General features: G+C 37.7%; 1 protein-coding gene across 2 annotated transcripts; it reads left to right on the plus strand.

Moving 5' to 3' along the window:
* Positions 1-1,595: 1,595 nt before the first annotated feature.
* On the plus strand, positions 1,596-14,041 carry il12rb2l (interleukin 12 receptor, beta 2a, like). Of its 2 annotated transcripts, XM_084744214.1 has the most exons (15): positions 1,596-1,726; positions 2,807-2,905; positions 5,124-5,277; positions 5,375-5,526; positions 5,708-5,844; positions 6,080-6,221; positions 7,913-7,989; positions 8,104-8,341; positions 9,401-9,595; positions 9,798-9,902; positions 10,012-10,146; positions 11,592-11,753; positions 11,936-12,002; positions 12,345-12,423; positions 13,365-14,041. In XM_084744214.1, exons 2-15 carry the CDS (start codon positions 2,833-2,835, stop codon positions 13,740-13,742), a joined length of 2,094 nt encoding a protein of 697 aa, XP_084600340.1. In that variant the 5' UTR covers positions 1,596-1,726; positions 2,807-2,832; the 3' UTR covers positions 13,743-14,041. The 2 variants fall into 2 exon arrangements, with proteins under 2 accessions (XP_084600340.1, XP_084600339.1); XM_084744213.1 differs by lacking the exon at positions 10,012-10,146.
* Positions 14,042-16,108: the final 2,067 nt, after the last annotated feature.

Here is a 16,108-nt window from a genome sequence, read left to right on the forward strand (position 1 = left end):
TCATATTATTGTTTTTTATGTATTGAACCAATATATCAATGTGAAAATACTCTGCTTTTAAAACTGCGTAAAAGTATAAAGTATTTTCAGCGAAATGCATTCAAGTATCAAAAGTAAAAGTATCTGCATAAAAATGATCCATACATTATGTGCTACAACTGATTTTTTTTTTTTTATATTAATAAATTATTATATCGATTGATCAGTTAGTAAGCAGTCAGGTCTCTCCAAAGGGTCACAAGACAAACCTGAGGGGTCGCGAAATCATTAATGGGGTAGGAAAGAAAAAAAAGTTATATTACACAAATATGCATTCATTTTTACAGTTGTTTTTTTTGTGAAACAATGGAGAATTTAACCACCAAGAAATAGTAGGGTAAACACAGGTGTTACCAAAGATAACATGGCACTGACCTGTGCATATATGTGTGACCAAACGCGGTATTTAAAACCAATGCGATGTCTATATAAACCTATGGGTCATTATAGGTCCCAACTTCATACGTGTTGACACAATACAACTTTACAGGTTCAAGGAGAGCAGGAGACGTGCATTCAGTTCACCATTAAAATGTTATGTTTAGACCCCAAGAACTACCACCATGTGCACTGCAACTCACACTGCAAGGAAAAGCAAATGTACAACACTCAAGTGAGCACCACCACTGGGCCTGACACACTGTTACACTTCTCCTTCAGGGTGTGCATGAAACTAAGGGACAAATTGTGTCCTGCATTTATTCAGTAAGTGACAGTGTGTTTTATTTTTCAATATAAGACTATCCTGTATTATACAGGACAGTTGGCAACCACAGATATATTATAATGAACTAGATAGTGAATGAAAAGATGACACCCATTCAGCCCATTGCATAAGCTAAAACCAGCTTCACTTCCTTGTTATACAGCCTACTGAATATGTGCAGAAGTGTTTCTCCTCCTTCCCCCTGCATGCAAGTCCCCCACTCGGCCCACAGACTTTACATTGTGGAGATGTCACAGATTTTAGATTTTTTTTTTCCAGCTTGAGGAAAGTTTAACAAATACTGTAAAAACTCAAAAATTCATAATAGAAAGAGTTGTAACTGACCTTGTTCGCAGTTTGAGGTGTCGTGTTCAACAGTTTTATAGATGTTTTTTTTTTTTTTTTTTTACAGAGTAGTACCAAAGCAATATTTATTTCTATTATTTTCTCTACAAATAATAAAAATTACAATATTGGCCCACACTGTTTAAGCTCTGCAGCAGCCCCTCTCCTCCTTTTTTCTTCAAAGTGAAGATTGATGGGGTTTTAATGAATGTACCTTCCTGTGTTAAAAAAAAAAGTGTCTTAAATAAGTAAAGCATTGATCTTCAGGTCCAAAACATTCTGTTATGAACTAAAACAGTAATTGTTGTGTTTTTTTCTACTTAACCATTCCCTACATAGCTTCTAGAAAAACTGTGTGTGAAGTGGTAGACTGGTATCAGTCTGATACCAAGAAACTGCAGTAAAAGTACAAAAGTGTGAAAACGTGTTCCGGTCTCCCACACTAAAAGAATACACTACTAGTGTATACGTGTGTGGCGCGTGTGTGCTGACGTCATTTGTGGTTGTAAGAGTTGGGCGGGGCGGGGCAACGGTTGACTGGACTGATATCTTCAACTTCACAACAAACTCTTTGTCAGCCGGTTGTGGTATCACTTCAGAATGACTGATGGGAACCTCAGCGTGTCTCATAATGAGGTAAATACATATTTCATACTGAATAACTATTGATAGTTGGCTAAAATTGTAGTATAAAACAGCTTGTTATAATAACACGATATAATATTCAGATACGAACTGACAAACTTAGCTCTCTTTCTCTCATGCGGAGTATTTGGAGTGTGTTTTCATGTGCTAACAGCTAACTAGCTGTATATCTAGTAGGAATGTGTGTCTGGCAGGTGGACTGTCGGCGTCTAACTTTGGCTGTTTATGCCAAAGTGCCGAGGGTACAGGAGCCTTTGCAGCAGTGACTGCACATGTGGGTCGCTCACTACGTTTATGTATTAAAACAGTAAGAAAGTGCTTAAATTTAAGCGATGTGGTTGTATAAAGTCGTGGCTTCCGTCGTTCACACATGATCTATGAAACATTAACAACAAACAAAACATTCCCGCATGTTAACTCATCAATATCATTGCAACATAACTTAGAATCTCTCTCGAATATCACTTTAGAAGATATCCCACAATACAAATATACAAGTACAGCCTCAGAAACACAAGAGATCCAGGTCATAAACACAGTATCCACAGTCCACAGTAAAATAAATTCATTTTTCTTGCATATGTTACTTGTGTCCTGCATTCTCATGCTTTAAAAACAAACTTAAAAACGCAAATGCAAAAACATTGAAAAAAAAAAATTAATTAAAGCTCCATTCTCCAAATTTATCAAATGAAAGTCAGGACCATGAACCTCTGCATACAATATTTGCATACATCTGCATACACTCAAATCATAAGGGACTGTGCAACATAAAATGAATTTCAACATCATTAAGCTTACGATAATCACAAATTCTCTCTTCCTCATTAACACCTCTGTATCTTCCTGTTTCAATATGTAGTGGTATGCCACATCTTAACTGGGGACACTGTGGTGTCTGACCTTTGGGCAAATTATTCTTAACATAGTTTTCAAATTTGTAGACTTTTTGGTAAACAAGATCTCAGTTTAGATTTCTTCTGCCTGTGATTGTGTGAATGTAACCCAAGCTTGGTATGTAAACTCCAACTCTACCTTGGCTTTTTGTGTGTATATTTGTGTTTCCTACAGGCATGTGAGGCCTGGGTCCAAATGTAATGGCCACACTTAAGACCAGGTGGCTTCTGTCCATCTTGCTGGTCAACCTGCCAAATAGTTTGGCTCTCACAGGTAGGCATCTTCCTCTTCCTGTTAGCCCCCAATTAGTCCCCAACTGTTTTGATTGTGGATGAATTCCTTTGAGTCATTTGTAAAGAGAAGATGAGAAAAAATTCTCACATGACAGCCTCTCAAATGTGACTACTTTATCAATATCTTTGGGCTATGGACAAAACAACACATTTGGGGATGCCGTCTTGGGCTTTGGGAAACCGTGATCAACATTTTTCACCATTTTCTGACATTGTCAAGACCAAATAATGTATTGATTAACTGAGAAAATGGTCGCCAACTTAATCAATAATGAATATAATCATTAGTTGAAGTCTTGCTGTCCATCATAATACTGTATACAGTAGATGGTTCATACACAACAGGGTTATCTGTAATAATGAATGAACTGGGTGTTTTTTTTGTGTGTGTGTGTGTGTGCAGCATGTGTTCTGCTTACACAGCATTACATCAAGCTTAATATATTTTGTCAAAGGGCTCTTTGTGCTAAAATGTGCATAAAAAGTGTGTAAAAGGCTTTCCTCCCTTGTTACTGACCCTGTTGTGATTCAGTACTTTGTGTGTTTCAAGAGGAAGTCATGACAAGGAAAGGGTGCAGTCATCTAGACCCAGACGTATCAAAGGGCTCATTTCCTGTTAACATTACTGTCAGCATGCTTCCCTGCAAAGCACCGCGTGCAGGCATCAAATTGATCACCGCTTAAAGTGTATAGGCTTACGAGAAGTTGGTAAAAGTGACAGTCACACAGCTTTTTTTCTTACCCATCATATATAAAAAAAAAAGCTGTGTGTGAGTGTGTGTGGATGGGCGGATGCATGTACTGTATGAGTGCAGAGGACTTTTTTGGTATTTTTTCTTGTGGTTAAGCTCTTTCTTCTATCACTTTATGGCTCACTTTGAATCTTTTAAAACATCTCTCTTCTTCTCTTATTATTGCAGTTCAATTTATCTGAAGAAAAAACTTATAAATAGTAATAAGAACTTATATTTAATTTGCACAAGCAAAACTACTGAATTCTCTGTGAATTAGTACTGAATGTTTGTTTCACTTCCCTGTTTGACGTCAGTATGAAGCTGTGCAAGCTCATAGTGAAATGAGTTTGGGGAAAAAAATAGAGATTTCTTACAGCAAATTATTTCTTTTAATTTCTTCAGGCTACTTACCTGCAACTGTTTTTATTGTAGCTGTTTATTCCTTTGGTAATATTTTTTGTGACTCATAATATCCTGCAGTGGATCAGTAACTTTCCATGTTGTGACTCATAGTGGTGGCTTTCAGGTACAGAATGTGCTACTGCACATACCCTGACTTTTCTTCTCTGTTTCCCACTAGGCCTAAATGATTGAATGGACCTGGATGTCTTGTCTCAGACAGTAAAACAGACAATGAAAGAGCTTTTAATACAACATGTTTAAAAAAAAAAAAAAAATCCAAAGTCATATTGTCTTCAGATGTCGTGGTTACAGGACAGAATACCATTTTATACACTTACTTAAAACTAACACAACAGCATTTTAATCCTGCTCTCATGAAGATGTACATGTTCAGCTTTACAAACCCAAACTCTAAAAAAAAGCCCAAAGACAAGATACAAAATGTTCAAACTGATAACTTTATTATTATTATTATTTTGTAGATATACACTCATTCTGAATTTGATGTCTGCAACATGTTACATTAAAGTTGGGACAGGAGCAACAAAAAGACTGCGAAAGGTGTGGAATGCTCAAAAACACCTGTTTGGAACGCTCCACAGGAACAGGTTAATTGATAAAATAATTGGGTAATGAAAGGGATCAATTGGCTCAGCTTCACATGCAAGGATGGGCTGAGGTTCACTGCTCTGTGAAAAACGATGTGGGCAAAGAGCCCAACAGTTAAAGCATGTTTCTCAATGCAAAACCTAAGGAATTTAGGGATTTCACCATCTACAATCCATAATATCATTTAAAAATTCAGAGAGTCCACAGAAGTCTCTGCACATCAGGGGCGAGGCCTAGAAAAAAACATTCAATGCCTGTGACCTTTGACCACTCAGGCAGCACTGCAGTGAAAATGTGAAATCTCTTGTCTTTGTACTCTATTCAGGTGGAAAAGTATTTGCAAATCAGTCCATTCTGTTTTTATTTACATTTTACACAATGTCCCAACTTTTTTGGAATTGAGGTTTGTAGTTGAAACTTATTGGATGATGTCTTATTTTTCTCCCCTATTAGTTCCTCCAGGTCCTCCTGCTCCTCCCTCTCCTCCTGACTGCCATATCCCATGTAATGGGAGCTGTTTGCCAGATATCTCCTGCACCTTGCATCCAAAGCAGGAGCCTCAGGTCCCCACTAACTATAGCCTGCACTGGATGCCAGCATATAGCGAGTAAACACAACCAAAAATATTCCTTGTCTTAGTCATCTCCTTAGTCATGTCCTTGGGAGAAGCTTTCTGAATTTGTTTTACTTGTCTTGTCTTCCAGGAGTGAGGATGGGATCATTGGGACCAGTTTGAATGGGAAAATCCCTCGGGAACAGTATGTCAACCATGGTGAACTTTGCGTTTGGATCCAGGCTACAAATCAGTATGGTTCTACCAAATCTGAGGAGGTTAAGTTCAATACAGCAGATATCAGTAAGTCAGACACCAAAGACAATGACAAAAACAGCAGTCATAATAATAGTAGTAGTACTAGACAAACAGAATAAAAATAAATGTCCTGCGTAGATGGGAAAAACTGGTACTGACTTCTAATTTGTTAGTTTTGATTTAAGTGATATTTCCTATTAAACAGTCTTTGGGTTTCTGTTTCTAGTCAAGCCGCCCCCTCCTAAAGTGATCAATGAGGGGTCACAAGAGATAAGCGTGGTTTCCAAGTGTGATCAGCAGGAGCTCTCTATGATAGAGTGTGATGTGCGATATCGTACTGTGGGTGACCAAGTCTGGCCTGAGGTATCTTTCCTTTAGGTTTTGTCTTCCACTCTTTTCCTTTTGTTCCTTTTGACATAGTCCACACTGTGTGATTGACTGTGGAGAATGAGGGGACAGTCCCGATGAATGAATGAATAAATGAAATCATGTCCTGAAAGAAAAAACGTCAGGGGGAAAAAAATGAGATAGTTGATTGACTAAAAACTTATCAACTGAAAAAGTTCAAGCGATTCTTTTCCCCACCCTTTCTTCTCAGGACGAGGGTGAATTCAATGCTGAGTATAAGTTCACCGGTCTCCAGAGCTGCACAATCTATGAATTTCAAGTTCGCTGTGCCTGTGGCAAAAGCTTGAAGAGTGACTGGACTGCAATCCACAAAATACAAGGGACAGAGCAGGGTGAGTCCTCATTTGTGATGTGGTCCGGACCTTTGAAATACTTGATAAATGTTAGTAGTTTGTTATAAGCTGTTGATCAAAAAGTATTAAGGGAGTAATTTGACATTTTCAAAAATCTGCTTGTTCACTTTGTTGCTGAGAGTTAGATAAGAATTGAGCTTTGAGGTGTAGATTATAGAGGCAGATATTGTTACATTTGGAAGGAACAACAGCTAAACCAAGCCTGTTCAGTTACTTTTTACAATGGCCATATTCGAGAACACGTAACAATGGGCAAGATGTTTACATTTCCTACGTCTGCCATGTGGAATTAGGAACTTAAAACTGTCAAACAATGTGCTCCAAAAGTGCAGGAAAAAATAATACACCCTTGTGTTCCTGGATTAGAAGTAGCTTGTTGTTTTAATAAACACAACGCTAACTCTCCTAAATTCCCTCTGCTTTAACAGCCTTGGTGAAAACATTTTTAAAAGTGTCTCTTTGCTGACAACAGATGTAACCAGTGACTGGGCTAATTAGCCTCTCTCATTTAAAGACATTATTGAAATTATATCTTTCTTTCTTTCTTTCTTTCTTTCTTTCTTTCTTTCTTTCTTTCTTTCTTCTTCCTTCCCTCTTATTGTTCTCACCTAAAAATTCACCAATATTTGCAGGCTGATTGCATTTTCCACCCACTACCCTGGCAACAAATATGACTCTCATTGACTTCATGGTGGCACTGTAACAACCAAGTTCACGTTTTTGCAGCTGTATTTAAAACAACTTAGTTATTTTAAAAATGTTAACGTTAATAACTTTTTCTCAGTTTGATCAAAATCTTATTTTTTGCACACTCCTCCCAGACCGTTGGCTTAGTCCTCCCTAAAATGAGTGAGCGTCATCTATGTAGAATTTTATGTATATTTGATCATTCTTCATTCATATTTGATATATACATGTATTGTGCTCTGTTTGTTTTATTTAAAGTAATTTATAGTTATTAAAAGTACTGGTGAAACTGACTGTTTCAGTGCCCTGATGTCATTTTGGACAATAACATTTATTGTTAAACTACAATATTGTGCCTCTATCACTTATCTTCGTCACAAGTGTTCACCACTTATTGGGGGATTATTGCAGAAAATGTGTTTTTATTAGAGCTGCACAATATGGTAAAAAAAATCATATTGGTATTGTTTTGACAGATATTGCAATAACGGTGTGATTCACAATTAGTTTTGCATCACAATTTTGATTTTAACTGAAGAAATGTTAATGTTCAACATCTGGAGAATTAGATTAGTAGAACAGAACACCTCTGCAGCACTGCAGTACACACATTTTTCCTTTATTAAAAAATTGTATTGATTTGGACATTTCACTTGGCTATATTGCAGTTTTGGTAATATTTTGATTAATTGTGCAGCCCTAGTTTTTATGTATATATTCTTCTAAAGAATATCGGCCAGTAACTTGATATCAGTTTTTTCCTAATACCAGTATTGGCATCGGCTTCAAAAATCCTGTATCAGTTGAGACCCAGTGTATACTATAGTGACAGCAACTCTGCAAAGATGAAACAAAGGGCAGAAGGTGTTGCCAACCCCCTAAACAAAATAAAAAAATTCTGTGCTGAAACTATGAAGCACTCAGTCACACAAACCTGTCCTGATTTTGCCATTATCTCTCTGTTTTATCCCTCTCTTGTTCAGCGCCTGTTGGAGAGCTGGATGTATGGAGGGACTGTGGGATATCCCCTGCAAGCTCTGACTGCGTTTTGATCTGGAAGGTGTGTAAAACAAATTACCCACAATCATTATTCCCTGATTGAAGTAATGAACCATAATCTCACTTTATGCAAACTTACCCCTTGCTATTTCTTCCTTCTCTTCGTGCCAACCAGAGACTTCCCATATCTCAGGCATGTGGTGTCATTCTGGGATATAAAGTCCGACTGTCTGACAGCGAAGGCCATGCAGTGTTGGTGAATCTGACTACAGCTGAGCCAACGGACCAGTTAGTGTGTGATGACACACAGTGCCACCTCAATACCTCTCTGAAAGATGTATCATCAGTCAGTGTATCAGCCTACAGCATTCATGGTGCCACAGAGCCTTCTTACCTCACTATGCCAGTAACAGGTATCAGTTTCCCAGACTGTCATAAAGTATGCAGAGCTGTTCGTTAAACATTACAGTCAGTGTTTCAAACTGAATGGTCTTGCTGGACAATGGCACAGCAGTAATCATTTGTCACCCATTCTTGAGCAAAAAAACTTTAAAATGAATACTACTAGCACTCTAATTATTTTGTTTTTGGTTCTTTGAGGATTTATATATATGAAACATGAGTAATTTATAAAATGTGTTGGTCTGCTTTAATTTTTTTAGATTTCTAAACTTACCCTGTGTCAGAAAACACCGTTATCACAACAAGAATTCAGAACTTCAAATAATTAAAAATTGTGTTAAAAGCCATCAAAATCTAAATCTAACATTACCAAATGATAACATAAAAATGTGCCATTATAATCATCTAATATATTTTGTTAATCCCGTCTCATTGAATTTATCGAGAAATCAAAAGCTTATTGGTGCTTTAACAGTACTCACACCTTTTTCGAAACCAGGAAGTAAACCTGCTTTCAGATGTGTCTCAACTATAAATGTCAACCCCAGCCTGTTTAAATCAGAGCCATATAAGAATTATGGTTTAGAAAGTGTGTATTTTGATTACCATTTTTCTCAATTCACATTAATTAAAAAAATAAATAAGTTAGTGCCCCACTTGAGCCACCCAGTCAAAAAGACAAGTCGCTGTATGTGACACCAGTACTGTCAAAGAAAATTTTTTCCTATTAGATTCATTAATTATATGTTTATACAGATGAATAAAATTAGTTTATGTCAGCAAAAAAACGAAGTATACCTAATGCGTGTTCTCTGTGTTATAAATGATTTTGTGGGCTCAGCTGCAAAAACTGCTATGTAATTTTAAAAAATTGAATCACAAATAGGTTGGTCTGTTACATAGTTTAATGCCAAGAATTTGAAAGTTTTAAAATATATTTTCCCAGCGTATTTAATATCCTTACTAGTCCCAGTCCTCGAGAATGAGTGATACTTGTTTGAATCCTTCCTTTACATCTCTCTTTTTCCTTTGGCTCAACAGAACTAACAAAGCATGTGTCTTCTACTAAGGTAAAGAGAAAAACGAACAAACTTTACGCCTCAACATGACTGAAGACAACCTCACTGTGTCCTGGGTTCAGCCCTCTCAGCCCCTCGACAACCTGAAGGAATATGTGGTGCAATACAAGCAAGCAGGACGCCCCCCTTGCCAGGCGTTCAATTGGATCAAAGTGAACAAAAGCCATACAGAAGTATTTATGACAGGTCTGTTTGATTTGGATGCTTTGATAGCAATGCCAGAGCTAATTAGACAAGATTACATATACAGTCTTACTACAATACTGCTTAACATCTTATTGAGAAGCCTTACAAAGTGTTAAAGAACATGCATTTATAGTAATCATCGCTCCGTATTATCAATATCAATGTCATCAGCTATTTTACTGACATTTGTCTCCACCTACAGGTCAATTCAAAAACTACACACCCTACCAAGTGTCACTGTTCACAGTATCGCACAGCAATGACGTCCATCACCTGTTATCAGTCATTGCATATTCTCTTGAAGGAAGTAAGTGTTTGTGCATTGTTCTCGTTCTTCTAGTTACCTCTCATCTCTCTTCATATTAAATGGAAGATAAACGTGTAATCCCTGTGTCGATCTCTTGGTCACTTTTCAGCCCCCCCTAAAGTGCCATTATTTAAGGTGTCTGCCATTGCTGCCACTCATGTGACCCTGTTCTGGGAGCCTGTTCCCCTGCTCAAGCAAAATGGGGTGATCCTGTACTACCAAATAGGGGTAGACACACAAAACGGTACATATCCACATTATATAACACAGCTGTAGTAATCAGTAAAGGAAATGTAGGACACAGATTGTTGCAAAGATTATGTTATAACAATGGATCTGGTATATTTGTCATTAGATCATTTTAGTCACACTAGTGACATGGCTTGATTTGGTCGGTCCACCGCTTTAGTTAATCTCAATAACTATGAAATGTTGCACAGACATTCATAGCTCTCCAACTGACTTTAATGATCCCCTGACCTTTTCTCTAGAGCGCCACCAGCAGGTCAAAATGTTAATTTATCCAGTGAAAACATCTCAACATGGACTGGCACTAAATTTGGCACAGACATTCCCAGAGGTTGTACTTTGGTGATCCACCATGAGCTTCACATTTGTGGAGTTGAATGAAATGCCCTAGAAAACTTACCTTTTCATCTAGCACCATCATTTGTTCAACTTTCTAAGTTATTTATGTGTTTGGCTAATAACTAAATACCTGCAAAACTAATGACATTCCCATCAGCCTCAGCTGTACTTTGTATGTGTTTATCTCAGTACAACCTCGCATTAGACTCTTGCTGGGTTGCAAAACAATAATTACTTTAAAGCTAAAACATGATTTAACAGGGTTTATAAAGTCTTTCATCAAATTTTTAGACTAAACTTTTGAAATGAAGAAATTTTTAAACCTTCCCTCAAACCTCAGTTTCATTACACCAAAACTTAAAACTCCAATTTAAAATGCGATCCAGTATTAACTTTAAAATTACAACTGAGGAGGATAACTTTTAAAAGTGCTGCCTTTCTGATCAAGTTCCTCAAAAACGTTTATGACACAGACTCAGTGCAGTTGAGATTTATGATGCGTCTCTTCTCTTTGTCGCTTCATTTGATGATTTGAACATTAGGGTTTTTTCTCAGAGAAATTAGAGCCTGTCTACCGAGCCAGGCCTGACAGGCTAACTAACCTTTTTTGCTAGCTAGCAAAGAATGCAACATTTTAATGTTTTAGTTAGCTAGCAACCAATACCACCCTTAATAAAACCCCTCTTACTAGGTCCTCACAGCACTCAAATTTACCTTTTATTTATTTATTTGAATGTGGGTAAGCAAGCATTTCCACATTGATTAAACTCTATTTAATTCTGGTTTAAATGACTAAACTTGGATTTACTAAACTGAGATTAGTTTGTAATTATGCAACAAATCTGCTGCTGCTTAATTTTAAATCTCAGTTTACTCATCTTAAACCTAGTTTAGCTAAACTCTTATGAGAACTAATATTAGATCAAATTAATCTGTTGTTGCAGCCTAATTTTAGTTTTGTTAAATTACATTATGATTTTATTTTGCTTCAAAATCACTATGCTTGTGCAAAATAATGCTGAATAATTAATTAACATTATAATATTCTGTCAGCTATTCTCTGATTATGTAACGTCACTTCATGCAATTTGTCTCTTCTAGTGCACAGCGTGAGTCCATCCTCACAGCACAGAAATATGACCTTTGAGTTGCAGCATCTCAGTCCAGGACACGAGTACGAGGTGTGGATAAGAGCTGTGACCGGAGCCGGGCCTGGAGAAAATGTGACGACGAGGTTCAAAACGAACCACAGTGAAGATTTTAGTATGTGTCACATCTTAACTCTTTTCTCTCTTTGTTCAGTGTGATGAGCTTAGGATGAGCTGCAAGATGAACAGTTTTTAGGAGGTGTAATTTGATATTTTCTAAAACATATTAGATGAACCGATGTTATTACTGGCTTAATTAGTTTATCACATTTTTTTCTCCCTCCCTCTCTCTTTCAGCATACTTAGCAGTCCTGTTTGGACTAACCTGTCTGTTTGTAATATGTGCTGTTCTTGTTTTTGCCAGGTGAGATAATCATCTTAAACAAGTCATCTTTGATTTATGTTGTAATTTGGAAACACTCCTTGCCTGTCTCTCTCTGATGTATACAATTGTTCTCTATTTTGTTGGGAAACTCTTCAACTATTACACAAAAATTTGCTGTAATCTATTCTTAAGTAATCTTTAATAAGACTGTTAATACTTTAACAAGAAAAAAAATTTGATCATTACTACTGTGATGCTAAAGCTGTGTGCAGTGTAAGCATATATATAAGAATACATTAATGCATGTTTATTTTTTATTGATCTTCAAAATTGTGATGGGTGTCTTATGTTTTCTTTTTCTTGCTCATATGTGTCCGGCAGTCCACTGGTGCCTCAAGGTTACTGTGTTAAAGTGCCAGATCCTAGCAATAGCCGCATTTTCAGAGAGATGAAGCACCAGGTGAGAGATGATAGGACTTCTTTGTCTTCTTTGAGCTGCGGGCTAATCTCGGAGCGGGTTTTACACTGATTGTTGCCATTATTTTGCAACTACACGCTCCCTAAGCCCCCTTTTACACTGGACAAAAACCCACTCACACTGCGTGAGGGGAAAGGGTACAGTCTGCATTCGCTCCCAAGTCAAATGACTCTGCAGTTGTCACGGGTGTTTATCAGCTCCAATCAGCAGACAGCAGTGATATAAACATGACATGAGGTTGGGTGCTATTTTTACCCCTATTTAGTGGAGGCATTGAGGACTTGTTGCCTCCATCAGTAATTTTTGCAACCCTCTAGCCTTTTCATCCAAATGTGCTGCTTGACTTGAGTCGGTTTGACTCTTTGTCCAACACAGTGGAGTTTGCACCCACTTGAGGGTGAATATTTACTGTTGCATCAAGCGTCTGAACGGTGGATAAAAATCTTTTTTCCTATAAATTCTTCACATTAAAAGTCCTCTGTTCTTTTGTTATTAAATGCTTTTATCATGAAGCAGCAACATCAGGAAATCTGTTTTTATCGTCGGTAACGTGACACAACTCCTGTTGGCTAAAAGTTAACATGAAACAGTAAAATAAAGTAGATACCTGACAGTACAAACAGCGAGGCAGGAGAGAAACTAAACTTCACACCACAGACATTCAGTTAGAAGTTACAAAAATACTGAGACGTGAACACACAGACACTTTTAAAAACATCTTTCTCCCTGCTCTTCTGCACAGACATGAGCTGAGTCTCGGCTCAATAAGAAAAAGGCAATTGTCTATTTTTAGTGGGCTTGGTTGCATTTAAAAACCCTGCATAAAAGTGCCAGTTGTGGTGTAAAAACAGCATAATGTAGTCAAATCCTTTTTTTTTACTGTGTATTACTAGAATGCTAAATTGTGTTTGATCTCCTTGTAGATAAATGACCCCATGGCTTGGATCTGCGTTCCTGTCTCTGAGCCACATCCAAATATCTCCCTGTTGGAGATTCTAGAAACCAAACCCAGGGGTTGCGAGTCTTCCCCGGAGAAAAGCACAGACACTGATGGATTAATTGCACCAGTGGTTGAAGAAGGGAACTCACAGATGGACTGCCAAAATGTCACAGAGGGGCGTCACAGGCCAGACCGCAAATATGGAAGAGAGGCGTACAGCAAAATGGTTGACTCAGATGAGGAGAGGGACAACAAGGAGGAGGAGGGGGATTGCCTGAGCTCATCAGAGGAGGAGCAGTGCCCGTCAGGTTACGAAAAGCACTTTATGCCCACTGCTTTGGAAATTCTGGAAGTTTCATGATGTCTCCACTTTGACTCATGGACATTCTGATATGTGTGCTGTATTTTTTTTTTTTATATCGTTTTTCAAATGATGACCCTCTGAACAGGCCTGTGTAGCTTCTCTCTGCAGGGACTCAGAGAACAGATTCAGGTCATTGGAGAGATTTTAGTATTTGGTTTGGCCACATTTTGTTATTGTTTCACAATATGGTGCTCACATTTCCTGTTTCAGTGAGACCTCAGTTGTACTTATGTTGACCCTGGTGGTGAGAATATAAACCCAGAGTAGTATTTTAAGAAAAAAAAACAAAACAAAAATGCACAGACAAACTCCCAGATGTGCTGTTTTTTGGATGTGTACATTCGTAAATTAGAAACTCAGGGGTTCTTAAAGTGCGTCCCACAGGCTAGTGGTGGCCCTCGATCTTGTGTGGCCTCTGTATGTGACATTAGATGCAAGCATCATGATTTCATTCATTCATTCATTTTCTGTAACCGCTTATTCCGTAAGGGTCACGGGCTGCTGGGCAATTTTAGAGTCACCAATTAACCTAGCATGCATGTCTTTTGACTGTGGGAGGAAGCCGGAGAACCCAGAGAGAACCCACGCAGACACGGGGAGAACATGCAAACTCAGCACAGAAAGGCCCCGCCCCAGCAAGCCAGGGGATCGAACTCAGGACCTTCTTGCTGTGAGGCAGCAGTGCCAGCCACTGCACCGCTTTGCCACCTGCATCATAATTTAATTATCCATAAATTTTCTACTTTCAATAGCCTACACTTCATGCACTACTCAGTGTCACAGTCCTGTCATCAGTCCTAGTGTCCAAGTGATTTCAATTCAATTACAGATTATTTTCACAGTTGATTATTCAGTTGATTATTTTCTTGTTAAATACTTGTTTGTTTTAAAATGGTGAAAAATGTCAGTCAGTGTTTCCCAAAGTCCAAGATGATGTCGTCAAATGTCTTGTACTCACAATTCAGTTTACTGTCAGAGAGGAGTAAAAAAATCAGAAAATATTCACACTTAAGAAGCTCAAATCAGAAAAGTTTGACTTTTTCACTTACAAATTGCTCAGACCGATTAATCGATTATCAGAATAGTTGGTGCTTAATTTCATAATTGATTAGTCATTGCAGCTCTAGTGATTTCGGCGGACAGCTGACCAGTTTGATGTAGACATGAGATGGAAAAGCCACCACGGAAAAAAGGAGGTTTCATGAAAAATGGATAAACTCTTTCTCTTTCACTTTTTTAGTCCACAGGGAACAGATCAAGTGATCTACCTAATTTGGTGCTCAAGGAATTTAAAGGGACAGTTCACCCCCAAAATCAAAAGTACATATTTATAGCCTGTAGTGCTATTTATCCATCTAGATTTTTGTGGTGTGAGTTGCAGAGTTTTGGAGAGATCTGCCATAGAGATGTGTGCCTTGTTTCCAGTGTAATGGGACAAAATGACACTTGGCTTGTGGTGCTCAAAGCACAATTTTATTTTTTATTTTTTTTTAAGAATTCAAAACCAGTGTGATCCAGTTACTCAAGATAGTATAAAGAAAGGAGCTGCTGTAGATTCTACTGCAGAAAGAAAGTAGTTCTGGCGTAAAACTACTCACAACAAGTTGTGTTGATTATCTTGGGTAACCAGGTCATGATTTTTGGAAAGACACACTGGTTTTGGGTTTTTCAAGTGTATTTTTTATAGTGCTTTGAACACCACAAGATGAGTGTCATTTAGTCCCATTACACTGCAGAGAAGACAGACATCTCTACGGCTGATATCTCCCAAACTCTGCAACTCAGACCAAAAAGGTGTAGGTGACATTAATAGCACTACAGGCCAGTGGAAAAATCTTTATTTTTGATTTTGGGGTGAACTGTCCCTTTGATGGGAAGCGCCATTATGAGATAAATCATAAATCCCACAACAAGTTTGTGAGTTTTCCTGTGCGGCCCTCAATCATATGCCGGTTTCCTAAAATGGCACTCTGTCATGAAAACTTCGAGAGCCCCTGCTCTATAAGCTGTAAACTGATTTAAAAACTACAAAGTTACAAGAATTCTCTTTATTTTGAACCCACTGAATGTAAATGTTAGCCCCCATGTAAGCATATAATTTAGATGCATATTTTTTGTTTGTGTTGATGGACCTTCGAACTTTTTAATGAGTAAAATGTAGATTTGATATTTGTACAACTTCCACACAAGATTGAATAAAAAAATAATATCTAAGGATTTGGCTGCAGAGTTCCTAACTTATTGAATTCAGTTCACTTGTCTACACAAGTATACACAGCACAGTTTCCTCACAAATATCACACAGCATTACAATTTAAGTATTGCACCTAATAATTAAACACATAGAGCCATAATGGATGACT

Source organism: Lutjanus erythropterus, chromosome 19, assembly GCF_056507025.1.
Source record: "Lutjanus erythropterus isolate fLutEry1 chromosome 19, fLutEry1.hap2, whole genome shotgun sequence".
Classification (NCBI taxonomy): Eukaryota; Metazoa; Chordata; class Actinopteri; order Lutjaniformes; family Lutjanidae; genus Lutjanus; species Lutjanus erythropterus.

Bases quoted from the DNA above. Each gene is read 5' to 3' on its own strand.
- il12rb2l (XM_084744214.1), top strand. From the start codon at position 2,833: ATGGCCACACTTAAGACCAGGTGGCTTCTGTCCATCTTGCTGGTCAAC. The intron at 8,342-9,400 runs GTATCAGTTTCC...TCTTCTACTAAG, and splicing joins CCTCACTATGCCAGTAACAG to GTAAAGAGAAAAACGAACAA. The intron at 12,424-13,364 runs GTGAGAGATGAT...ATCTCCTTGTAG, and splicing joins TCAGAGAGATGAAGCACCAG to ATAAATGACCCCATGGCTTG.